Below are 27142 nucleotides of genomic sequence, written 5' to 3'. Positions count from 1 at the left end.
TGACGGACAGGTGTGAGGACTGAGGTCAGGTGTCCAGGTCTCACTGTAGGTGATGGGCAGGTGTGAGGACTGAGGTCAGGTGTCCAGGTCTCACACTAGGTGATGGACAGGTGTGAGGACTGAGGTCAGGTGTCCAGGTCTCACACTAGGTGATGGGCAGGTGTGAGGACTGAGGTCAGGTGTCCAGGTCTCACACTAGGTGATGGACAGGTGTGTGGACTGAGGTCAGGTGTCCAGGTCTCACACTAGGTGATGGACAGGTGTGAGGACTGAGGTCAGGTGTCCAGGTCTCACACTAGGTGATGGGCAGGTGTGAGGACTGAGGTCAGGTGTCCAGGTCTCACTGTAGGTGACGGACAGGTGTGAGGACTGAGGTCAGGTGTCCAGGTCTCACTGTAGGTGACGGGCAGGTGTGAGGACTGAGGTCAGGTGTCCAGGTCTCACACTAGGTGATGGACAGGTGTGAGGACTGAGGTCAGGTGTCCAGGTCTCACACTAGGTGATGGACAGGTGTGAGGACTGAGGTCAGGTGTCCAGGTCTCACTGTAGGTGATGGACAGGTGTGCGGACTGAGGTCAGGTGTCCAGGTCTCACACTAGGTGATGGACAGGTGTGAGGACTGAGGTCAGGTGTCCAGGTCTCACTGTAGGTGATGGACAGGTGTGAGGACTGAGGTCAGGTGTCCAGGTCTCACACTAGGTGATGGACAGGTGTGAGGACTGAGGTCAGGTGTCCAGGTCTCACTGTAGGTGATGGACAGGTGTGAGGACTGAGGTCAGGTGTCCAGGTCTCACACTAGGTGATGGACAGGTGTGAGGACTGAGGTCAGGTGTCCAGGTCTCACTGTAGGTGATGGACAGGTGTGAGGACTGAGGTCAGGTGTCCAGGTCTCACACTAGGTGACGGACAGGTGTGAGGACTGAGGTCAGGTGTCCAGGTCTCACTGTAGGTGATGGACAGGTGTGAGGACTGAGGTAGTGTGTCCAGGTCTCACTCTAGGTGATGGACAGGTGTGAGGACTGAGGTCAGGTGTCCAGGTCTCACACTAGGTGATGGACAGGTGTGAGGACTGAGGTCAGGTGTCCAGGTCTCACTGTAGGTGATGCACAGGTGTGAGGACTGAGGTAGTGTGTCCAGGTCTCACACTAGGTGATGGACAGGTGTGAGGACTGAGGTCAGGTGTCCAGGTCTCACTGTAGGTGACGGACAGGTGTGAGGACTGAGGTCAGGTGTCCAGGTCTCACTGTAGGTGATGGACAGGTGTGAGGACTGAGGTCCGGTGTCCAGGTCTCACTGTAGGTGACGGGCAGGTGTGAGGACTGAGGTCAGGTGTCCAGATCTCACACTAGGTGATGGACAGGTGTGAGGACTGAGGTCAGGTGTTCAGGTCTCACACTAGGTGATGGACAGGTGTGTGGACTGAGGTCAGGTGTCCAGGTCTCACACTAGGTGATGGACAGGTGTGAGGACTGAGGTCAGGTGTCCAGGTCTCACACTAGGTGATGGACAGGTGTGAGGACTGAGGTCAGGTGTCCAGGTCTCACACTAGGTGATGGAGAGGTATGAGGACTGAGGTCAGGTGTCCAGGTCTCACACTAGGTGATGGACAGGTGTGAGGATTGAGGTCAGGTGTCCAGGTCTCACTGTAGGTGATGGACAGGTGTGAGGATTGAGGTCAGGTGTCCAGGTCTCACACTAGGTGATGGACAGGTGTGAGGATTGAGGTCAGGTCTCCAGGTCTCACTGTAGGTGACGGACAGGTGTGAGGACTGAGGTCAGGTGTCCAGGTCTCACACTAGGTGATGGACAGGTGTGAGGACTGAGGTCAGGTGTCCAGGTCTCACACTAGGTGATGCACAGGTGTGTGGACTGAGGTCAGGTGTCCAGGTCTCACACTAGGTGATGGACAGGTGTGAGGACTGAGGTCAGGTGTCCAGGTCTCACACTAGGTGATGGGCAGGTGTGAGGACTGAGGTCAGGTGTCCAGGTCTCACTGTAGGTGATGGACAGGTGTGCGGACTGAGGTCAGGTGTCCAGGTCTCACACTAGGTGATGGGCAGGTGTGAGGACTGAGGTCAGGTGTCCAGGTCTCACACTAGGTGATGGACAGGTGTGAGGACTGAGGTCAGGTGTCCAGGTCTCACACTAGGTGATGGACAGGTGTGTGGACTGAGGTCAGGTGTCCAGGTCTCACACTAGGTGATGGACAGGTGTGAGGACTGAGGTCAGGTGTCCAGGTCTCACTGTAGGTGATGGGCAGGTGTGAGGACTGAGGTAGTGTGTCCAGGTCTCACACTAGGTGATGGACAGGTGTGAGGACTGAGGTCAGGTGTCCAGGTCTCACACTAGGTGATGGACAGGTGTGAGGACTGAGGTCAGGTGTCCAGGTCTCACACTAGGTGATGGACAGGTGTGAGGACTGAGGTCAGGTGTCCAGGTCTCACACTAGGTGATGGACAGGTGTGAGGACTGAGGTCAGGTGTCCAGGTCTCACTGTAGGTGATGGACAGGTGTGAGGACTGAGGTCAGGTGTCCAGGTCTCACACTAGGTGATGGACAGGTGTGAGGACTGAGGTCAGGTGTCCAGGTCTCACACTAGGTGATGGACAGGTGTGAGGACTGAGGTCAGGTGTCCAGGTCTCACTGTAGGTGATGGACAGGTGTGAGGACTGAGGTCAGGTGTCCAGGTCTCACTGTAGGTGATGGACAGGTGTGAGGACTGAGGTCAGGTGTCCAGGTCTCACTGTAGGTGATGGACAGGTGTGAGGACTGAGGTCAGGTGTCCAGGTCTCACTGTAGGTGATGGACAGGTGTGAGGACTGAGGTCAGGTGTCCAGGTCTCACTGTAGGTGACGGGCAGGTGTGAGGACTGAGGTCAGGTGTCCAGGTCTCACACTAGGTGATGGAGAGGTGTGAGGACTGAGGTCAGGTGTCCAGGTCTCACACTAGGTGATGGACAGGTGTGAGGACTGAGGTCAGGTGTCCAGGTCTCACTGTAGGTGATGGACAGGTGTGAGGACTGAGGTCAGGTGTCCAGGTCTCACTGTAGGTGACGGACAGGTGTGAGGACTGAGGTCAGGTGTCCAGGTCTCACTGTAGGTGATGGACAGGTGTGTGGACTGAGGTCAGATGTCCAGATCTCACACTAGGTGATGGACAGGTGTGAGGACTGAGGTCAGGTGTCCAGGTCTCACTGTAGGTGACGGGCAGGTGTGAGGACTGAGGTCAGGTGTCCAGGTCTCACACTAGGTGATGGAGAGGTGTGAGGACTGAGGTCAGGTGTCCAGGTCTCACACTAGGTGATGGACAGGTGTGAGGACTGAGGTCAGGTGTCCAGGTCTCACACTAGGTGATGGACAGGTGTGAGGACTGAGGTCAGGTGTCCAGGTCTCACTGTAGGTGACGGGCAGGTGTGAGGACTGAGGTCAGGTGTCCAGGTCTCACACTAGGTGATGGAGAGGTGTGAGGACTGAGGTCAGGTGTCCAGGTCTCACACTAGGTGATGGGCAGGTGTGAGGACTGAGGTCAGGTGTCCAGGTCTCACTGTAGGTGATGGACAGGTGTGAGGACTGAGGTCAGGTGTCCAGGTCTCACTGTAGGTGATGGACAGGTGTGAGGACTGAGGTCAGGTGTCCAGGTCTCACTGTAGGTGACGGGCAGGTGTGAGGACTGAGGTCAGGTGTCCAGGTCTCACTGTAGGTGATGGACAGGTGTGAGGACTGAGGTCAGGTGTCCAGGTCTCACTGTAGGTGACGGGCAGGTGTGAGGACTGAGGTCAGGTGTCCAGGTCTCACACTAGGTGATGGACAGGTGTGAGGACTGAGGTCAGGTGTCCAGGTCTCACTGTAGGGGACGGGCAGGTGTGAGGACTGAGCTCAGGTGTCCAGGTCTCACTGTAGGTGATGGACAGGTGTGAGGACTGAGGTCAGGTGTCCAGGTCTCACACTAGGTGATGGAGAGGTGTGAGGACTGAGGTCAGGTGTCCAGGTCTCACACTAGGTGATGGACAGGTGTGAGGACTGAGGTCAGGTGTCCAGGTCTCACTGTAGGTGATGGACAGGTGTGAGGACTGAGGTCAGGTGTCCAGGTCTCACTGTAGGTGATGGACAGGTGTGAGGACTGAGGTCAGGTGTCCAGGTCTCACACTAGGTGATGGACAGGTGTGAGGACTGAGGTCAGGTGTCCAGGTCTCACACTAGGTGATGGACAGGTGTGAGGACTGAGGTCAGGTGTCCAAGTCTCACTGTAGGTGATGGACAGGTGTGAGGACTGAGGTCAGGTGTCCAGGTCTCACTGTAGGTGATGGACAGGTGTGAGGACTGAGGTCAGGTGTCCAGGTCTCACTGTAGGTGATGGACAGGTGTGAGGACTGAGGTCAGGTGTCCAGGTCTCACTGTAGGTGACGGGCAGGTGTGAGGACTGAGGTCAGGTGTCCAGGTCTCACACTAGGTGATGGAGAGGTGTGAGGACTGAGGTCAGGTGTCCAGGTCTCACACTAGGTGATGGACAGGTGTGAGGACTGAGGTCAGGTGTCCAGGTCTCACTGTAGGTGATGGACAGGTGTGAGGACTGAGGTCAGGTGTCCAGGTCTCACTGTAGGTGACGGACAGGTGTGAGGACTGAGGTCAGGTGTCCAGGTCTCACTGTAGGTGATGGACAGGTGTGTGGACTGAGGTCAGATGTCCAGATCTCACACTAGGTGATGGACAGGTGTGAGGACTGAGGTCAGGTGTCCAGGTCTCACTGTAGGTGACGGGCAGGTGTGAGGACTGAGGTCAGGTGTCCAGGTCTCACACTAGGTGATGGAGAGGTGTGAGGACTGAGGTCAGGTGTCCAGGTCTCACACTAGGTGATGGACAGGTGTGAGGACTGAGGTCAGGTGTCCATGTCTCACACTAGGTGATGGACAGGTGTGAGGACTGAGGTCAGGTGTCCAGGTCTCACTGTAGGTGACGGGCAGGTGTGAGGACTGAGGTCAGGTGTCCAGGTCTCACACTAGGTGATGGAGAGGTGTGAGGACTGAGGTCAGGTGTCCAGGTCTCACACTAGGTGATGGGCAGGTGTGAGGACTGAGGTCAGGTGTCCAGGTCTCACTGTAGGTGATGGACAGGTGTGAGGACTGAGGTCAGGTGTCCAGGTCTCACTGTAGGTGACGGGCAGGTGTGAGGACTGAGGTCAGGTGTCCAGGTCTCACACTAGGTGATGGACAGGTGTGCGGACTGAGGTCAGGTGTCCAGGTCTCACACTAGGTGATGGGCAGGTGTGAGGACTGAGGTCAGGTGTCCAGGTCTCACACTAGGTGATGGACAGGTGTGAGGACTGAGGTCAGGTGTCCAGATCTCACACTAGGTGATGGACAGGTGTGTGGACTGAGGTCAGGTGTCCAGGTCTCACACTAGGTGATGGACAGGTGTGAGGACTGAGGTCAGGTGTCCAGGTCTCACACTAGGTGATGGACAGGTGTGAGGACTGAGGTCAGGTGTCCAGGTCTCACTGTAGGTGACGGACAGGTGTGAGGACTGAGGTCAGGTGTCCAGGTCTCACTGTAGGTGATGGGCAGGTGTGAGGACTGAGGTCAGGTGTCCAGGTCTCACACTAGGTGATGGACAGGTGTGAGGACTGAGGTCAGGTGTCCAGGTCTCACACTAGGTGATGGGCAGGTGTGAGGACTGAGGTCAGGTGTCCAGGTCTCACTGTAGGTGATGCACAGGTGTGAGGACTGAGGTAGTGTGTCCAGGTCTCACACTAGGTGATGGACAGGTGTGAGGACTGAGGTCAGGTGTCCAGGTCTCACTGTAGGTGACGGACAGGTGTGAGGACTGAGGTCAGGTGTCCAGGTCTCACTGTAGGTGATGGACAGGTGTGAGGACTGAGGTCCGGTGTCCAGGTCTCACTGTAGGTGACGGGCAGGTGTGAGGACTGAGGTCAGGTGTCCAGAACTCACACTAGGTGACGGACAGGTGTGAGGACTGAGGTCAGGTGTTCAGGTCTCACACTAGGTGATGGACAGGTGTGTGGACTGAGGTCAGATGTCCAGGTCTCACACTAGGTGATGGACAGGTGTGAGGACTGAGGTCAGGTGTCCAGGTCTCACACTAGGTGATGGACAGGTGTGAGGACTGAGGTCAGGTGTCCAGGTCTCACACTAGGTGATGGACAGGTGTGAGGACTGAGGTCAGGTGTCCAGGTCTCACACTAGGTGATGGAGAGGTGTGAGGACTGAGGTCAGGTGTCCAGGTCTCACACTAGGTGATGGACAGGTGTGAGGATTGAGGTCAGGTGTCCAGGTCTCACTGTAGGTGATGGACAGGTGTGAGGATTGAGGTCAGGTGTCCAGGTCTCACACTAGGTGATGGACAGGTGTGAGGATTGAGGTCAGGTGTCCAGGTCTCACTGTAGGTGACGGACAGGTGTGAGGATTGAGGTCAGGTGTCCAGGTCTCACACTAGGTGATGGACAGGTGTGAGGATTGAGGTCAGGTGTCCAGGTCTCACTGTAGGTGACGGACAGGTGTGAGGACTGAGGTCAGGTGTCCAGGTCTCACACTAGGTGATGGACAGGTGTGAGGACTGAGGTCAGGTGTCCAGGTCTCACACTAGGTGATGGGCAGGTGTGAGGACTGAGGTCAGGTGTCCAGGTCTCACTGTAGGTGATGGACAGGTGTGAGGACTGAGGTCAGGTGTCCAGGTCTCACTGTAGGTGATGGACAGGTGTGAGGACTGAGGTCAGGTGTCCAGGTCTCACTGTAGGTGACGGACAGGTGTGAGGACTGAGGTCAGGTGTCCAGGTCTCACTGTAGGTGATGGACAGGTGTGAGGACTGAGGTCAGGTGTCCAGGTCTCACTGTAGGTGACGGACAGGTGTGAGGACTGAGGTCAGGTGTCCAGGTCTCACTGTAGGTGATGGGCATGTGTGAGGACTGAGGTAGTGTGTCCAGGTCTCACACTAGGTGATGGACAGGTGTGAGGACTGAGGTCAGGTGTCCAGGTCTCACACTAGGTGATGGACAGGTGTGAGGACTGAGGTCAGGTGTCCAGGTCTCACACTAGGTGATGGACAGGTGTGAGGACTGAGGTCAGGTGTCCAGGTCTCACACTAGGTGATGGACAGGTGTGAGGACTGAGGTCAGGTGTCCAGGTCTCACTGTAGGTGATGGACAGGTGTGAGGACTGAGGTCAGGTGTCCAGGTCTCACACTAGGTGATGGACAGGTGTGAGGACTGAGGTCAGGTGTCCAGGTCTCACACTAGGTGATGGACAGGTGTGAGGACTGAGGTCAGGTGTCCAGGTCTCACTGTAGGTGATGGACAGGTGTGAGGACTGAGGTCAGGTGTCCAGGTCTCACTGTAGGTGATGGACAGGTGTGAGGACTGAGGTCAGGTGTCCAGGTCTCACTGTAGGTGATGGACAGGTGTGAGGACTGAGGTCAGGTGTCCAGGTCTCACTGTAGGTGACGGACAGGTGTGAGGACTGAGGTCAGGTGTCCAGGTCTCACTGTAGGTGATGGACAGGTGTGTGGACTGAGGTCAGATGTCCAGATCTCACACTAGGTGATGGACAGGTGTGAGGACTGAGGTCAGGTGTCCAGGTCTCACTGTAGGTGACGGGCAGGTGTGAGGACTGAGGTCAGGTGTCCAGGTCTCACACTAGGTGATGGAGAGGTGTGAGGACTGAGGTCAGGTGTCCAGGTCTCACACTAGGTGATGGACAGGTGTGAGGACTGAGGTCAGGTGTCCAGGTCTCACTGTAGGTGATGGACAGGTGTGAGGACTGAGGTCAGGTGTCCAGGTCTCACTGTAGGTGACGGACAGGTGTGAGGACTGAGGTCAGGTGTCCAGGTCTCACTGTAGGTGACGGACAGGTGTGTGGACTGAGGTCAGATGTCCAGATCTCACACTAGGTGATGGACAGGTGTGAGGACTGAGGTCAGGTGTCCAGGTCTCACTGTAGGTGACGGGCAGGTGTGAGGACTGAGGTCAGGTGTCCAGGTCTCACACTAGGTGATGGAGAGGTGTGAGGACTGAGGTCAGGTGTCCAGGTCTCACACTAGGTGATGGACAGGTGTGAGGACTGAGGTCAGGTGTCCAGGTCTCACACTAGGTGATGGACAGGTGTGAGGACTGAGGTCAGGTGTCCAGGTCTCACTGTAGGTGACGGGCAGGTGTGAGGACTGAGGTCAGGTGTCCAGGTCTCACACTAGGTGATGGAGAGGTGTGAGGACTGAGGTCAGGTGTCCAGGTCTCACACTAGGTGATGGGCAGGTGTGAGGATTGAGGTCAGGTGTCCAGGTCTCACTGTAGGTGATGGACAGGTGTGAGGACTGAGGTCAGGTGTCCAGGTCTCACTGTAGGTGATGGACAGGTGTGAGGACTGAGGTCAGGTGTCCAGGTCTCACTGTAGGTGACGGGCAGGTGTGAGGACTGAGGTCAGGTGTCCAGGTCTCACTGTAGGTGATGGACAGGTGTGAGGACTGAGGTCAGGTGTCCAGGTCTCACTGTAGGTGACGGGCAGGTGTGAGGACTGAGGTCAGGTGTCCAGGTCTCACACTAGGTGATGGACAGGTGTGAGGACTGAGGTCAGGTGTCCAGGTCTCACTGTAGGGGACGGGCAGGTGTGAGGACTGAGGTCAGGTGTCCAGGTCTCACTGTAGGTGATGGACAGGTGTGAGGACTGAGGTCAGGTGTCCAGGTCTCACACTAGGTGATGGAGAGGTGTGAGGACTGAGGTCAGGTGTCCAGGTCTCACACTAGGTGATGGACAGGTGTGAGGACTGAGGTCAGGTGTCCAGGTCTCACTGTAGGTGATGGACAGGTGTGAGGACTGAGGTCAGGTGTCCAGGTCTCACTGTAGGTGATGGACAGGTGTGAGGACTGAGGTCAGGTGTCCAGGTCTCACACTAGGTGATGGACAGGTGTGAGGACTGAGGTCAGGTGTCCAGGTCTCACACTAGGTGATGGACAGGTGTGAGGACTGAGGTCAGGTGTCCAAGTCTCACTGTAGGTGATGGACAGGTGTGAGGACTGAGGTCAGGTGTCCAGGTCTCACTGTAGGTGATGGACAGGTGTGAGGACTGAGGTCAGGTGTCCAGGTCTCACTGTAGGTGATGGACAGGTGTGAGGACTGAGGTCAGGTGTCCAGGTCTCACTGTAGGTGACGGGCAGGTGTGAGGACTGAGGTCAGGTGTCCAGGTCTCACACTAGGTGATGGAGAGGTGTGAGGACTGAGGTCAGGTGTCCAGGTCTCACACTAGGTGATGGACAGGTGTGAGGACTGAGGTCAGGTGTCCAGGTCTCACTGTAGGTGATGGACAGGTGTGAGGACTGAGGTCAGGTGTCCAGGTCTCACTGTAGGTGACGGACAGGTGTGAGGACTGAGGTCAGGTGTCCAGGTCTCACTGTAGGTGATGGACAGGTGTGTGGACTGAGGTCAGATGTCCAGATCTCACACTAGGTGATGGACAGGTGTGAGGACTGAGGTCAGGTGTCCAGGTCTCACTGTAGGTGACGGGCAGGTGTGAGGACTGAGGTCAGGTGTCCAGGTCTCACACTAGGTGATGGGCAGGTGTGAGGACTGAGGTCAGGTGTCCAGGTCTCACTGTAGGTGACGGGCAGGTGTGAGGACTGAGGTCAGGTGTCCAGGTCTCACACTAGGTGATGGAGAGGTGTGAGGACTGAGGTCAGGTGTCCAGGTCTCACACTAGGTGATGGGCAGGTGTGAGGACTGAGGTCAGGTGTCCAGGTCTCACTGTAGGTGATGGACAGGTGTGAGGACTGAGGTCAGGTGTCCAGGTCTCACTGTAGGTGACGGGCAGGTGTGAGGACTGAGGTCAGGTGTCCAGGTCTCACACTAGGTGATGGACAGGTGTGCGGACTGAGGTCAGGTGTCCAGGTCTCACACTAGGTGATGGGCAGGTGTGAGGACTGAGGTCAGGTGTCCAGGTCTCACACTAGGTGATGGACAGGTGTGAGGACTGAGGTCAGGTGTCCAGGTCTCACACTAGGTGATGGGCAGGTGTGTGGACTGAGGTCAGGTGTCCAGGTCTCACACTAGGTGATGGACAGGTGTGAGGACTGAGGTCAGGTGTCCAGGTCTCACACTAGGTGATGGACAGGTGTGAGGACTGAGGTCAGGTGTCCAGGTCTCACACTAGGTGATGGACAGGTGTGAGGACTGAGGTCAGGTGTCCAGGTCTCACTGTAGGTGACGGACAGGTGTGAGGACTGAGGTCAGGTGTCCAGGTCTCACACTAGGTGATGGGCAGGTGTGAGGACTGAGGTCAGGTGTCCAGGTCTCACTGTAGGTGATGCACAGGTGTGAGGACTGAGGTCAGGTGTCCAGGTCTCACACTAGGTGATGGGCAGGTGTGAGGACTGAGGTCAGGTGTCCAGGTCTCACTGTAGGTGATGCACAGGTGTGAGGACTGAGGTAGTGTGTCCAGGTCTCACACTAGGTGATGGACAGGTGTGAGGACTGAGGTCAGGTGTCCAGGTCTCACTGTAGGTGACGGACAGGTGTGAGGACTGAGGTCAGGTGTCCAGGTCTCACACTAGGTGACGGACAGGTGTGAGGACTGAGGTCAGGTGTCCAGGTCTCACACTAGGTGACGGACAGGTGTGTGGACTGAGGTCAGGTGTCCAGGTCTCACACTAGGTGATGGACAGGTGTGAGGACTGAGGTCAGGTGTCCAGGTCTCACACTAGGTGATGGACAGGTGTGAGGACTGAGGTCAGGTGTCCAGGTCTCACACTAGGTGATGGACAGGTGTGAGGACTGAGGTCAGGTGTCCAGGTCTCACACTAGGTGATGGAGAGGTATGAGGACTGAGGTCAGGTGTCCAGGTCTCACACTAGGTGATGGACAGGTGTGAGGATTGAGGTCAGGTGTCCAGGTCTCACTGTAGGTGATGGACAGGTGTGAGGATTGAGGTCAGGTGTCCAGGTCTCACACTAGGTGATGGACAGGTGTGAGGATTGAGGTCAGGTGTCCAGGTCTCACTGTAGGTGACGGACAGGTGTGAGGATTGAGGTCAGGTGTCCAGGTCTCACACTAGGTGATGGACAGGTGTGAGGATTGAGGTCAGGTGTCCAGGTCTCACTGTAGGTGACGGACAGGTGTGAGGACTGAGGTCAGGTGTCCAGGTCTCACACTAGGTGATGGACAGGTGTGAGGACTGAGGTCAGGTGTCCAGGTCTCACACTAGGTGATGGACAGGTGTGTGGACTGAGGTCAGGTGTCCAGGTCTCACACTAGGTGATGGACAGGTGTGAGGACTGAGGTCAGGTGTCCAGGTCTCACTGTAGGTGATGGGCAGGTGTGAGGACTGAGGTAGTGTGTCCAGGTCTCACACTAGGTGATGGACAGGTGTGAGGACTGAGGTCAGGTGTCCAGGTCTCACACTAGGTGATGGACAGGTGTGAGGACTGAGGTCAGGTGTCCAGGTCTCACACTAGGTGATGGACAGGTGTGAGGACTGAGGTCAGGTGTCCAGGTCTCACACTAGGTGATGGACAGGTGTGTGGACTGAGGTCAGGTGTCCAGGTCTCACACTAGGTGATGGACAGGTGTGAGGACTGAGGTCAGGTGTCCAGGTCTCACTGTAGGTGATGGGCAGGTGTGAGGACTGAGGTAGTGTGTCCAGGTCTCACACTAGGTGATGGACAGGTGTGAGGACTGAGGTCAGGTGTCCAGGTCTCACTGTAGGTGATGGGCAGGTGTGAGGACTGAGGTAGTGTGTCCAGGTCTCACACTAGGTGATGGACAGGTGTGAGGACTGAGGTCAGGTGTCCAGGTCTCACTGTAGGTGATGGACAGGTGTGAGGACTGAGGTCAGGTGTCCAGGTCTCACACTAGGTGATGGACAGGTGTGAGGACTGAGGTCAGGTGTCCAGGTCTCACTGTAGGTGATGGACAGGTGTGAGGACTGAGGTCAGGTGTCCAGGTCTCACTGTAGGTGACGGGCAGGTGTGAGGACTGAGGTCAGGTGTCCAGGTCTCACACTAGGTGATGGAGAGGTGTGAGGACTGAGGTCAGGTGTCCAGGTCTCACACTAGGTGATGGACAGGTGTGAGGACTGAGGTCAGGTGTCCAGGTCTCACTGTAGGTGATGGACAGGTGTGAGGACTGAGGTCAGGTGTCCAGGTCTCACTGTAGGTGACGGACAGGTGTGAGGACTGAGGTCAGGTGTCCAGGTCTCACTGTAGGTGATGGACAGGTGTGAGGACTGAGGTCAGGTGTCCAGGTCTCACACTAGGTGATGGACAGGTGTGAGGACTGAGGTCAGGTGTCCAGGTCTCACTGTAGGTGACGGGCAGGTGTGAGGACTGAGGTCAGGTGTCCAGGTCTCACTGTAGGTGATGGACAGGTGTGAGGACTGAGGTCAGGTGTCCAGGTCTCACTGTAGGTGACGGGCAGGTGTGAGGACTGAGGTCAGGTGTCCAGGTCTCACACTAGGTGATGGAGAGGTGTGAGGACTGAGGTCAGGTGTCCAGGTCTCACACTAGGTGATGGGCAGGTGTGAGGACTGAGGTCAGGTGTCCAGGTCTCACTGTAGGTGATGGACAGGTGTGAGGACTGAGGTCAGGTGTCCAGGTCTCACTGTAGGTGATGGACAGGTGTGAGGACTGAGGTCAGGTGTCCAGGTCTCACTGTAGGTGACGGACAGGTGTGAGGACTGAGGTCAGGTGTCCAGGTCTCACTGTAGGTGATGGACAGGTGTGAGGACTGAGGTCAGGTGTCCAGGTCTCACTGTAGGTGACGGGCAGGTGTGAGGACTGAGGTCAGGTGTCCAGGTCTCACACTAGGTGATGGACAGGTGTGAGGACTGAGGTCAGGTGTCCAGGTCTCACTGTAGGGGACGGGCAGGTGTGAGGACTGAGGTCAGGTGTCCAGGTCTCACTGTAGGTGATGGACAGGTGTGAGGACTGAGGTCAGGTGTCCAGGTCTCACACTAGGTGATGGAGAGGTGTGAGGACTGAGGTCAGGTGTCCAGGTCTCACACTAGGTGATGGACAGGTGTGAGGACTGAGGTCAGGTGTCCAGGTCTCACACTAGGTGATGGACAGGTGTGAGGACTGAGGTCAGGTGTCCAGGTCTCACTGTAGGTGATGGACAGGTGTGAGGACTGAGGTCAGGTGTCCAGGTCTCACAGTAGGTGATGGACAGGTGTGAGGACTGAGGTCAGGTGTCCAGGTCTCACTGTAGGTGATGGACAGGTGTGAGGACTGAGGTCAGGTGTCCAGGTCTCACTGTAGGTGATGGACAGGTGTGAGGACTGAGGTCAGGTGTCCAGGTCTCACTGTAGGTGATGGACAGGTGTGAGGACTGAGGTCAGGTGTCCAAGTCTCACTGTAGGTGATGGACAGGTGTGAGGACTGAGGTCAGTTGTCCAGGTCTCACTGTAGGTGATGGACAGGTGTGAGGACTGAGGTCAGGTGTCCAGGTCTCACTGTAGGTGATGGACAGGTGTGAGGACTGAGGTCAGGTGTCCAGGTCTCACTGTAGGTGATGGACAGGTGTGAGGACTGAGGTCAGGTGTCCAGGTCTCACTGTAGGTGACGGGCAGGTGTGAGGACTGAGGTCAGGTGTCCAGGTCTCACACTAGGTGATGGAGAGGTGTGAGGACTGAGGTCAGGTGTCCAGGTCTCACACTAGGTGATGGACAGGTGTGAGGACTGAGGTCAGGTGTCCAGGTCTCACTGTAGGTGATGGACAGGTGTGAGGACTGAGGTCAGGTGTCCAGGTCTCACTGTAGGTGACGGACAGGTGTGAGGACTGAGGTCAGGTGTCCAGGTCTCACTGTAGGTGATGGACAGGTGTGTGGACTAAGGTCAGATGTCCAGATCTCACACTAGGTGATGGACAGGTGTGAGGACTGAGGTCAGGTGTCCAGGTCTCACACTAGGTGATGGACAGGTGTGAGGACTGAGGTCAGGTGTCCAGGTCTCACTGTAGGTGATGGACAGGTGTGAGGACTGAGGTCAGGTGTCCAGGTCTCACACTAGGTGATGGACAGGTGTGAGGACTGAGGTCAGGTGTCCAGGTCTCACACTAGGTGATGGACAGGTGTGAGGACTGAGGTCAGGTGTCCAGGTCTCACTGTAGGTGACGGGCAGGTGTGAGGACTGAGGTCAGGTGTCCAGGTCTCACACTAGGTGATGGAGAGGTGTGAGGACTGAGGTCAGGTGTCCAGGTCTCACACTAGGTGATGGGCAGGTGTGAGGACTGAGGTCAGGTGTCCAGGTCTCACTGTAGGTGATGGACAGGTGTGAGGACTGAGGTCAGGTGTCCAGGTCTCACTGTAGGTGATGGACAGGTGTGAGGACTGAGGTCAGGTGTCCAGGTCTCACTGTAGGTGACGGGCAGGTGTGAGGACTGAGGTCAGGTGTCCAGGTCTCACTGTAGGTGATGGACAGGTGTGAGGACTGAGGTCAGGTGTCCAGGTCTCACTGTAGGTGACGGGCAGGTGTGAGGACTGAGGTCAGGTGTCCAGGTCTCACACTAGGTGATGGACAGGTGTGAGGACTGAGGTCAGGTGTCCAGGTCTCACTGTAGGGGACGGGCAGGTGTGAGGACTGAGGTCAGGTGTCCAGGTCTCACTGTAGGTGATGGACAGGTGTGAGGACTGAGGTCAGGTGTCCAGGTCTCACTGTAGGTGATGGGCAGGTGTGAGGACTGAGGTCAGGTGTCCAGGTCTCACTGTAGGTGATGGACAGGTGTGAGGACTGAGGTCAGGTGTCCAGGTCTCACTGTAGGTGACGGGCAGGTGTGTGGACTGAGGTCAGGTGTCCAGGTCTCACACTAGGTGATGGAGAGGTGTGAGGACTGAGGTCAGGTGTCCAGGTCTCACACTAGGTGATGGGCAGGTGTGAGGACTGAGGTCAGGTGTCCAGGTCTCACTGTAGGTGATGGACAGGTGTGAGGACTGAGGTCAGGTGTCCAGGTCTCACTATAGGTGATGGGCAGGTGTGTGGGCTGGCAGTGTAGATGCCCGGCTCCCCCACTGTAGGGCTTGGGTTCAGTTCTCTGCCACAGCTCCTGGCTCCCGTGTCCTGCTAATGCAGACCAGGGGGTGGGGTGATGACCAGGTCGTTGGCTCTGCAGCTCACATAGGGACTGGATTGGTTGCTGGGCTCTTGCCTTTGGGCCCAGCGATTGCAGGCGTTTGGAGAGTGAGCCTTTAAGCAGAAGCTGTTTTGCTTTGCAAATAAATTAAAATTTTTAAAACTGTAAGCACCATTATGCTTTTAAATTTAAATATTTGATTTCAGCCAGTCTTTAACATTTTTAATTAATACTAAAAATAAAACAATGAAAACCTTGTGGGCAGCCGACGCTGCTCTCCGGTTAGCGCTGTGGAGCAGGGCCTGCAGGATCGCGACCCCTTGCTCTGAGCCGCCACCACCTCCAGGCTTACCCTGCGTCTGCGAGGTCCCAGTCGCGGTGCAGGGAGAGGAGTCAGGTCAGAGTGAATTGCCTGTGAACGAAGCCGGAAGTTCCTCAGTGCACACAGGTCGGAGAGCGTTGGGTTTTCACGACCCCTCCCTCCCTTTATGGTCAGCCCCTCCAGGTGGACCAGTGTGAGAGATGGGATCAGGACACCCGGCGTCTCCGGAGAGGAGGTCCCGAGGCGTGCACCCCGGGGATGGGCTCCACTGCGCCGGGCGGCATCCCGGCCTGAGCGCTTGCTTGCGGGCTGCGCCGTCTGCTCCTGGGTTTGTGAGTTACTCGACGTCGCACAGTGCGAGTGCCAAACCCTTGTCTGCAGAGTCCCCAGCGGTCACTGAGCCGGGGTGAGGGACTTGAGTCGGGAAAGTGCAGAATGTTTGCACTTTCTCCCATCGCAGTGTGGGTGGTGGGCCGCTTTCTTTAGGGCCTGCTTGTAGGAAGAAGGCGACGTGGACTGTCCAGGGAGGGGTCCCAGCCTTTTCTGCGTGGAAGCCAGCACCCTCCTGGGGATGACTGCGGGCGCTGCCGTTTCTGAAGGCCCCGGCTCTCTGGAGAAAGGCTCATGCGAACGTGTGTCAGCTCTGCTGTTACCTTAATGACTGTTTGTGTCCTGTCTGGAAGGGGAGCGCAGAATTTTCTCAAAATAACCAGGAAAAAAAAGGACAGATGGGTCTTTGTGTCTGCCCCACGTGGCCTGCCCAGAGTGGATGTGGCGATGAGGTCACTCCCTGGACAGCAGCCCCGGGGCAGCTGCTGTGGTGCTGACTCTGGGAGGCGAAGGCACCGGGGAGGGGAGTTGGCTGGGGCCAGCAGGCACCGAGGCAGCGGGATGCGGTGCCTGTGTGCCCTCCTGAGGCCCGAGAGCCGCCACAGTGCCCACTCTGCCGGCCATGGAGCGCGCCCCGCTTCCCAAGTGTAAGTCGGCGTCGTGCGCCTCTGAGTGCCTGTGGCTGACGGCGTCTTCATGGCCCTGCTTGTTCCCATGGATGCCCAGTGCGTGTGCTTGCCGCTCCCCTGCGTCGTCTTCCAGTGGCCATACCACGAGCGCGGGGGTCTTGGGTTGGGGTGTGACAGGAGGGGCGATGTCGGAGCAGCGTGTTCAGCGTGAGAGCCTTGCTGCAGCCTCACGGTCGGTCTTTGCCTTGCTGACGCCGTGGTCCGAGTGAGGATCCGGTGCAGGGCGGGCAGGGTGACTGGTGTGCACGGCTCAGGTCCCTGACTGGCTCTTCAGAGGCGGCTGCTGTGCTGGGCGACCCACACGCTGAGAAGGCCGCGTTCTGCTTGTCCCTGCCCCTCCGTCTCGCAGGCTTCTCTGCTGTGCCCTGGTGCGTGGCGGTAAGCGCCGACGGTTGCTAGCACGGAAAGACGGGAAGCTGAAGGAGCCATTGTTTGCCCAACAAGGCTGCAGCCGCTGTGTTGTTTATCATGCTACTGAAGTGAAGCTGCAGAACGAAGCAGCATCCAGGAGGATTTACCAAGTTGTGTTTCTCTTCTTAACGTGTGTACATGTTCTGGCATGTCAAGAAGTTTGTGGGAGATTAAGGGAAGTTACTTTTGCTTGTAAACATTTCGCTGAAGCTGTTAATTTTATTGTGTTTTGGGGGCATGATGAGGATGACTCAATTTTGTTCATTTTTCTCTGCTGTTAGCATAGTTAGGAAGTTCCACATGAACCCTCAGATCTATCAGCAGTGACCTGAATAGATTCTTCCTTGGTTTTTTATCTTGGTGGAAAAGGCCCTGCAAGATTTAATTTAAGGGAGTTGAAATGTATTTTTAGTGTCAGAGTTTGAATTTATGGCTGCCTGATAACTTGTCAGTACTTAGAGAAATGCGGTGGAATGGAAGTCTGTCCTGCTCACTCCGCTCGTGCGTCAGGGGTTGGTGGAGTGGATGATTTGGGGAGACACCGGGGGTCTGTGGAGGTGGGTGCCGTGAGCCTGTGGGCAGCCTTCCGGTGCCTGTGGACGGGTGCCGGTGCACCGGCGTGGGCTTCTGCTCTCAGCTTTGCAGGCAACGGCAGTGCAGGTGGCAGGCCTCGTGGGGTGGGGGTCCCCGCGGCACACGCAGAGCAGCAGGCCGGGCGGGTCAGCCGACGCTGTTCCCTCTCCTCTGCCTTCCAGAGCTGTCCGTAGCCCTCACTGTCACCCAGGCGAGGAGAGCAGTGGGGGAGGGGGGGTGGCGGCAGTGCTCTGCCCGCTGCCCGCCCGTCTCCCAGCCCCCGTCAGGGCTAAGCGAGGCAGGGGCTCAGGATTAGAGATGCAGGCAGGAGCGGGCGACTGCGCTCAGGCGCCGACGGTGTGCACGGACGCAGCTCAGGGCAAGGCCTTGGCGCGCTCGCCTTGTGTCCGTACCTCCGTCCTCTGGCTGGCCTGACAGAACAGCTGTAACATTCTAGTAATTCACGTATTTGGGAGGTGAAAGCGAGCTGCCAGCCATGCTTCGTCTTGGGCGCCTGCAGCAGTGGGGCTGGGCCAGGCCGAGCCGGGATGTGGGCACTGAGGCCGGGTTTCCATGTGGGATACGGAATCCCGAGGGCTTGAGCCACCACCCCTGCCTCCAGGGTCTGCACTGCAGGGAACAGGGGTTGGGAGTGGAGCCAGGACTTCAGTGTGGGGTGCTGGCACGTTAACCCAACACCTCTACGCCAAACACCTCACCTCCACACCGGCACCTCACCTCTACACCACACACTACACCGGCACCTCATCTCTACACCACACACTACACCACACACCTCACCTCCACACCGGCACCTCACCTCTACACCACACACTACACCGGCACCTCACCTCTACACCACACACTACACCACACACCTCACCTCCACGCCAGCACCTCACCTCTACACCACACACTACACCGGCACCTCACCTCTACACCACACACTACACCACACACCTCTCATCTCTACACCACACACTACACCTCTACACCACACACTACACCAGCACCTCATCTCTACACCACACACTACACCACACACCTCACCTCCACACCGGCACCTCACCTCTACACCACACACTACACCAGCACCTCACCTCTACACCACACACTACACCAGCACCTCATCTCTACACCACACACTACACCACACACCTCACCTCCACACCGGCACCTCACCTCTACACCACACACTACACCAGCACCTCACCTCTACACCACACACTACACCACACACCTCACCTCCACGCCAGCACCTCACCTCTAGACCACACACTACACCAGCACCTCACCTCTATACCACACACTACACCTCTAGACCACACACTACACCAGCACCTCACCTCTACACCACACACTACACCACACACCTCAGCTCCACGCCAGCACCTCACCTCTAGACCACACACTACACCAGCACCTCACCTCTATACCACACACTACACCTCTACACCACACACTACACCAGCACCTCACCTCTACACCACACACTACACCAGCACCTCATCTCTACACCACACACTACACCACACACCTCACCTCTACACCACACACTACACTGGCACCTCACCTCTACACCACACACTACACCACACACCTCACCTCCACACCACACACTACACCACACACCTCACCTCTACACCACACACTACACCACACACCTCACCTCCACACCACACACTACACCACACACCTCACCTCCACACCACACACTACACCACACACCTCACCTCCACACCACACACCTCACCTCCACACCACACACTACACCACACACCTCACCTCCACACCACACACTACACCACACACCTCACCTCCACACCACACACTACACCACACACCTCACCTCCACACCACACACTACACCACACACCTCACCTCCACACCACACACTACACCACACACCTCACCTCCACGCCAGCACCTCACCTCTAGACCACACACTACACCGGCACCTCACCTCCACACCACACACTACACCACACACCTCTCATCTCTACACCACACACCTCACCTCCACACCACACACTACACCACACACCTCTCATCTCTACACCACACACTACACCAACACCTCATCTCCACACCACACACTACGCCACACATTTCACCTCCACACCACACACTACACCACACACCTCTCATCTCTACACCACACACCTCACCTCTACACCACACACTACACCACACACCTCAGCTCCACGCCAGCACCTCACCTCTAGACCACACACTACACCGGCACCTCACCTCCACACCAGCACCTCATCTCCACACCACACACTACACCGGCACCTCACCTCTACACCACACACTACACCACACACCTCACCTCTACACCACACACTACACCTCCACACCACACACTACACCAGCACCTCACCTCTACACCACACACTACACCACACACCTCACCTCCACACCAGCACCTCACCTCTACACCACACACTACACCGGCACCTCACCTCTACACCACACACTACACCACACACCTCACCTCTACACCACACACTACACCACACACTACACCACACACCTCACCTCTACACCACACACTACACCACACACCTCACCTCCACACCACACACTACACCAGCACCTCACCTCTACACCACACACCTCACCTCCACACCAGCACCTCACCTCTACACCACACACTACACCACACACCTCACCTCTACACCACACACTACACCAGCACCTCACCTCTGCACCACACACTACACCACACACCTCTCATCTCTACACCACACACTACACCAGCACCTCACCTCTATACCACACACTACACCACACACCTCATCTCTACACCACACACTACACCAGCACCTCACCTCTACACCACACACTGCACCAGCACCTCACCTCTACACCACACACTACACCACACCTCACCTCTACACCACACACTACACCACACACCTCACCTCCACACCGGCACCTCACCTCTAGACCACACACTACACCGGCACCTCACCTCTACACCACACACCTCACCTCCACACCAACACCTCACCTCTACACCACACACCTCATCTCGGTACCACACACCTCACCTCTACACCACACACTACACCAGCACCTCACCTCTACACCACACACTACACCACACACCTCACCTCTACACCAACACCTCACCTCTACACCACACACTACACCACACATCTCATCTCTACACCACACACCTCACCTCCACACCAACACCTCACCTCTACACCACACACCTCATCTCGGTACCACACACCTCACCTCTATACCACACACCTCACGTCTACACCAGCACCTCACCTCTATATCACACACTACACCAACACCTCACCTCTACACCAGCACCTCACCTCTACACCACACACTACACCACACACATCACCTCTAGACTGCACACCTCACCTCTAGACCACACACCTCACCTCTACACCAGCACCTCACCTCTGCACCACACACTACACCACACACCTCACCTCTACATCGGCACCTCACCTCTACACCACACACTACACCACACACCTCACCTCTACACCAACACCTCACCTCTACATCGGCACCTCACCTCTACACCAACACCTCACCTCTACACCAGCACCTCACCTCTACACCACACACTGTACCAACACCCCTACACCAACACGTCACCTCTACACCAAGCACCTGCCCTTGGCCAGATGCCCACCTTGAACACAGTTCTTAGGAAGCACAAAAATTGGAGACTGAAGGTGTTGAGTTGCGTGTTGCCTGCAAAACACATGGGTGTGTACACACCCTACGGTACCCTCCCCAGCCCTCAGAAGGAGTTGGGTGGTTTTGTTGGCCATGTTTTGATGTGTAGCTGTGAAGGCTGCCTTGTGTACACTGAGGACAGGCTATTTTCTGCTGGTCTATAGCTAGGACGGTGCTTGGCTTGGCCGATACCTGAGTGTGCACGTCCGCTGATCTGAAGGACTGCTGCTGGTGTGGATGGCTGATGGGGCTGTGAGTCCTGTGCGTGCCGGGTGGCGTCTGAGCTGTGTGACGTGCTCAGGGCACGGAAGGCTGCTTTCCTTCAAGGCGGCATGGTTTCGGCACGTTTCTAAGGTGGTTTGGCCGGGCGGCGTGTTCCTGCCCTCCGAAGCCTAGGCGGCATGGCGTGAGGCTGGGTGGATGGCTGGGCGGAGCCACCGAGGTGCCCGCCCGGCTCCTCTCCTCGTGCGGTTGTTGGAGGGTGGGCGTCGGGCTATAGGAGTCACCATCTGAACTCAGCCCGACACCACCGGGAGCCTGTGAGTGTTTGCTGTGCCCGGGGGTCGCCAAGGCCTCGTAGGTCTGGAGCCGGCATGGTGTGGCCTGGCAGGGCTGTCCCGGGCTCCTTTGGAAACCTGAACGGAGTGTGGCCTCTCAGGTTTTCTGTTAGGATCTTTGTGGTCTCTTAGAGCGCCCTTCGTAGCTTTCTGAGAGACACCTCCTCCTGTTTGCAGAAAAGCCTCTGTGCTAGGAAAAGAGGTTTGCTCAGGGTGCTGCTGGGGGGGTCATTTGAGTCCAGCCTTTTGGGTCGAGGCGTGGGGGTCCTGACACTGGACTGATGGCTGAGGGCACTCCCTGGTTCCCAGGGGGTGACAGGTGACGAGGGGGTGGTCCTGGCCCCTCGGGGTGTGACGTGGTGACTGAGGTGCCCTGTCTCCTGGGAGGTGACGTGGCGCGACCAGAGGGTCTCCCGGATCTCCCGGGACGTGGTGAAGTGCTAGGGGTTGTCCTGGTCTTCAGGATCTGGCGAGGTGCTGAGGGCTCACGCTTGGAGAACGTGGCACGAGGTGCCTGGGCTGGCGTGCCCCTCTCCCAGCTGGCATGGTTGCAGGGCTGGAGGTGATGCACGGGGGGTGAGGGTGGCAGGCCGGGCCCCACGGCAGAGGTGAAGTCAGTGTCCAGTAGCGAGCAGCACTCACAGACGTGTTGGTGTGAGCCCAGTTCCTGTGGAACTGTGAGGGCAGAGGCGACGGGCGTGGAACCGCGGGATGAGGAGGGCCCCTGTGGGAACACTCGGCTGACCGAGACGCTGGGACAGGGTGCTGAGCGGGGAGGCCGCGCCTCGGTGGGGCTCTGGACGTGCAGTGTTGCCCCTCTCCTCTCGCGACGTGACGACGGAGTGGTGTGGGAGGTGTGAAGCCTCCACCGTGCTGCTTCCCGGCCTGTGGTGCTCTGCGCGGCCTCCAGGTCGGGAGCCGTTGCTGGGTGTGCAGAAGCTGGGGCCCTGGATGGGGTTGCAGGAGGGCCTCTGGGGGCCGTCTGGGCAGCTCGGGACGTGGCCCACTCTGGCGCTAGCAGAACTGCGCAGACTTGCTGATCCCGCGACACGCACAGCTGCTGTTGCTCGTGGGAGCGCAGAGCTGGGACCCTCCGGGGGTCTCCTTTGGCGTTTCAGAAGAGCAGCTCATGTTTGCTTAGCAAAGTTGTGTGTAGGCTTCAAAACCCAAGTCGGAACAGTGTCGCCTGCTGTGAGTGCTGGCCCCTCAGTGGAAGTCAGAGAGCCGTGAGGACCACTCGCCCTGACCCGAGCTCCATCTTCCGCCCTGCCCAGTGAGGACCTGGGGGAGTTCATGGAGATGAAAGGTGCCAACAGCCCGGGGATTCTCGTGTTGACCACCGGCCTCAGCAGACCCTTCATGCGCCTCGACAAGTACCCCACGCTGCTCAAGGAGCTCGAAAGACACATGGAGGTAGGAGCTGTCGGGGCCCCCGTCACCCAGGGCCCTAGCCAGGGACTCGGGCTGTGTGTTCTGACAGGTGGAGGGAGGAGCTGTCGGGGCCCCCGTCACCCAGGGCGCTAGCCAGGGACTCGGGCTGTGTGTTCTGACAGGTGGAGGAGGAGCTGTCGCAGCCCCTGTCACCCAGGGCCCTAGCCAGGGACTCGGGGCTGTGTGTTCTGACAGGTGGAGGGAGGAGCTGTCGGGGCCCCCGTCACCCAGGGCGCTAGCCAGGGACTCGGGCTGTGTGTTCTGACAGGTGGAGGAGGAGCTGTCGGGGCCCCTGTCACCCAGGGCCCTAGCCAGGGACTCGGGGCTGTGTGTTCTGACAGGTGGAGGGAGGAGCTGTCGGGGCCCCCGTCACCCAGGGCGCTAGCCAGGGACTCGGGCTGTGTGTTCCCACAGGTGGAGGGAGGAGCTGTCGGGGCCCCCGTCACCAGGGCACTAGCCAGGGACTCGGGCTGTGTGTTCCGACAGGTGGAGGGAGGAGCTGTCGCAGCCCCCGTCACCCAGGGCGCTAGCCAGGGACTCGGGCTGTGTGTTCCCACAGGTGGAGGGAGGAGCTGTCGGGGTCCCCGTCACCAGGGCGCTAGCCAGGGACTCGGGGCTGTGTGTTCCCACAGGTGGAGGGAGGAGCTGTCGGGGCCCCCGTCACCAGGGCACTAGCCAGGGACTCGGGCTGTGTGTTCCGACAGGTGGAGGGAGGAGCTGTCGCAGCCCCCGTCACCCAGGGCGCTAGCCAGGGACTCGGGCTGTGTGTTCCGACAGGTGGAGGGAGGAGCTGTCGGGGCCCCCGTCACCCAGGGCGCTAGCCAGGGACTCGGGCTGTGTGTTCCAACAGGTGGAGGGAGGAGCTGTCGGGGCCCCTGTCACCCAGGGCACTAGCCAGGGACTCGGGCTGTGTGTTCCGACAGGTGGAGGGAGGAGCTGTCGGGGCCCCCGTCACCAGGGCGCTAGCCAGGGACTCGGGCTGTGTGTTCCCACAGGTGGAGGGAGGAGCTGTCGGGGCCCCTGTCACCCAGGGCGCTAGCCAGGGACTCGGGGCTGTGTGTTCCGACAGGTGGAGGAGGAGCTGTCGGGGCCCCCGTCACCCAGGGCGCTAGCCAGGGACTCGGGCTGTGTGTTCCGACAGGTGGAGGGAGGAGCTGTCGGGGCCCCCGTCACCCAGGGCACTAGCCAGGGACTCGGGCTGTGTGTTCCGACAGGTGGAGGGAGGAGCTGTCGGGGCCCCTGTCACCCAGGGCGCTAGCCAGGGACTCGGGGCTGTGTGTTCCGACAGGTGGAGGAGGAGCTGTCGGGGCCCCCGTCACCCAGGGCGCTAGCCAGGGACTCGGGCTGTGTGTTCCGACAGGTGGAGGGAGGAACTGTCGGGGCCCCCGTCACCCAGGGCGCTAGCCAGGGACTCGGGCTGTGTGTTCCCACAGGTGGAGGGAGGAGCTGTCGGGGCCCCCGTCACCCAGGGCGCTAGCCAGGGACTCGGGCTGTGTGTTCCCACAGGTGGAGGGAGGAGCTGTCGGGGCCCCCGTCACCCAGGGCACTAGCCAGGGACTCGGGGCTGTGTGTTCCGACAGGTGGAGGGAGGAGCTGTCGGGGCCCCCGTCACCAGGGCACTAGCCAGGGACTCGGGCTGTGTGTTCCGACAGGTGGAGGGAGGAGCTGTCGGGGCCCCCGTCACCAGGGCACTAGCCAGGACCCTCTGACGGTCCGCGCAGCAGTGGCCGGAGACAGCCTGAAGCTGCAGGCTGCAGGAACGCATCATTCACGAAACCGGCTTCGTTTGCTGACGCCTGCCCCGCCGCTGTCTTTCCCCCACGCTAAATCCCGTGGCTCCCGCTGAGGAGAGCAGGGCTGCGGAGTGAGCGGTGCTGGCGTCCTGGCTTGTGATGCAGAAGCTCATAGGGTGTTTCTTCTTCAAAGGATCATCATCCCGACAGACAGGATATCCAGAAGTCCATGACTGCCTTCAAGAACCTGTCTGTAAGTGCTGGAGCCGAGTGTGGCAGTGAATCGGGAGGGACAGGTTAGGTGACGAGAGCTGCTTTCACGCGGCTTCAGCGTCTGCTCGCATGAGAGATGACGATGAGCGAGGCGTGGGGACCCCGTGGCCGTCACTGCTGTTGGAGCGGGCGCTGGGCACCCGCTGAGGGACCTGGTGGCTGTAGATTCTGGAAGGCACCACTCCTTAGTGTCACAGCCGCGGCCACAGCGGGGCTCCGGTGGCTCCGCCCACACGTGTTCCTCCAGGGAGCACAGTTGCCCTGGCCCTTACTGTCTTTGGCCTTTATGTTGGCGAGGCCAGTGAGCCAGAGCGTCCGCTTCCGTTCCTACAGTGGCAGGATCTGCTCTGTTTGTAGGAATACTGCTGGGTGTTGCAGCCAAGTTGTGTTTGCTTCTGTGAGTTAATCCCATACTTTTTTTTTTAAAGAAAATGTTTCCAACTCCATACAGTCAAGCAGGTCAGTCGATTACCTGTCTTAGGAGGTAGGCCAGGAAGCAGTGGCTGTCAGTGGGAGGGGTCAGGCAGAGACAGCACAGCCAGTCTGGAAGCTTCGGGAGGTCCTGTCTGACAGTGTCGTTCTGTGTCTCAGGCCCAGTGTCAGGAGGTGCGGAAGAGGAAAGAGCTGGAGTCCCAGATCCTGACGGAGGCCATCCGGAACTGGGAGGGGGACGGCATCAAGACCCTGGGCAGCGTCATCTTCATGTCGCAGGTCGTGATGCAGTGTGCAGGGAGCGAGGTACCGCAGCCCAGCACCGTCCCCGCCTGCTGTCCCCCCTCGGGGCCCCGCCACACAGGGTCATCATGGCAGCCCACCACCGTCCCCGCCCGCTGTCCCCCCCGGGGCCCTGCCACACAGGGTCGTCAGGGCAGCCCACCACCGTCCCCGCCCGTCTGTCCCCCCTCGGGGCCTGCCACACAGGGTCATCATGGCAGCCCACCACCGTCCCCGCCCGTCTGTCCCGCCTCGGGGCCTGCCACACAGGGTCGTCAGGGCAGCCCACCACCGTCCCCGCCCGTCTGTCCCCCCTCGGGGCCTGCCACACAGGGTCATCATGGCAGCCCGCCACCGTCCCCGCCTGCTGTCCCGCCTCGGGGCCTGCCACACAGGGTCATCATGGCAGCCCACCTGCTGTCACTGCCCGTCTGTCCTCTCCTCGGGGTCCTGCCACACAGGGTCATCATGGCAGCCCACCACCGTCCCCGCCCGCTGTCCCGCCCCAGGGCCTGCCACACAGGGTCATCATGGCAGCCCGCCACCGTCCCCGCCCGTCTGTCCCCTCCTCGGGGCCCTGCCACACAGGGTCATCAGGGCAGCCCACCTGCTGTCACTGCCCGTCTGTCCCTCCTCGGGGCCCTGCCTCACAGGGTCATCATGGCAGCCCACCACTGTCCCCGCCTGCTGTCCCGCCTCGGGGTCCTGCCACACAGGGTCATCATGGCAGCCCACCACTGTCCCCGCCCGTCTGTCCCCTCCTCGGGGCCCTGCCACACAGGGTCATCAGGGCAGCCCGCCACTGTCCCCGCCCGTCTGTCCCTCCTCGGGGCCCCGCCACACAGGGTCATCATGGCAGCCCACCACTGTCCCCGCCCGTCTGTCCCTCCTCGGGGTCCCGCCTCACAGGGTCATCAGGGCAGCCCGCCACTGTCCCCGCCCGTCTGTCCCGCCTCGGGGCCTGCCTCACAGGGTCGTCATGGCAGCCCACCTGCTGTCACCACCCGTCTGTCCCCTCCTCGGGGTCCTGCCACACAGGGTCATCATGGCAGCCCACCACTGTCCCCGCCCGTCTGTCCCCGCCTCGGGGTCCTGCCACACAGGGTCATCATGGCAGCCCACCACTGTCACCGCCCGTCTGTCCCCTCCTCGGGGTCCTGCCACACAGGGTCATCATGGCAGCCCACCACTGTCCCCGCCCGTCTGTCCCCGCCTCGGGGTCCTGCCACACAGGGTCATCATGGCAGCCCACCTGCTGTCACCACCCGTCTGTCCCCTCCTTGGGGTCCTGCCACACAGGGTCGTCATGGCAGCCCACCTGCTGTCACCACCT

The 27142-nt window shown here is 58.8% G+C and overlaps 1 protein-coding gene across 9 annotated transcripts in view; it reads left to right on the top strand.

Moving 5' to 3' along the window:
- The window catches only part of ARHGEF7 (Rho guanine nucleotide exchange factor 7), a 171967-nt gene that overhangs the window by 117005 nt on the left and 27820 nt on the right, over nt 1-27142 (top strand). For all 9 annotated transcript variants that reach the window (XM_070048561.1, XM_070048562.1, XM_070048559.1 and 6 more), the window contains 3 exons: nt 22933-23071; nt 25016-25075; nt 25687-25833. In XM_070048561.1, coding sequence (XP_069904662.1) covers nt 22933-23071; nt 25016-25075; nt 25687-25833 — 346 coding nt within the window. The remainder of the gene's footprint in view (nt 1-22932; nt 23072-25015; nt 25076-25686; nt 25834-27142) is intronic.

Source organism: Oryctolagus cuniculus, chromosome 9, assembly GCF_964237555.1.
Source record: "Oryctolagus cuniculus chromosome 9, mOryCun1.1, whole genome shotgun sequence".
Taxonomy (NCBI): domain Eukaryota; kingdom Metazoa; phylum Chordata; class Mammalia; order Lagomorpha; family Leporidae; genus Oryctolagus; species Oryctolagus cuniculus.
This window is presented reverse-complemented; position numbering and strand designations above follow the sequence as displayed.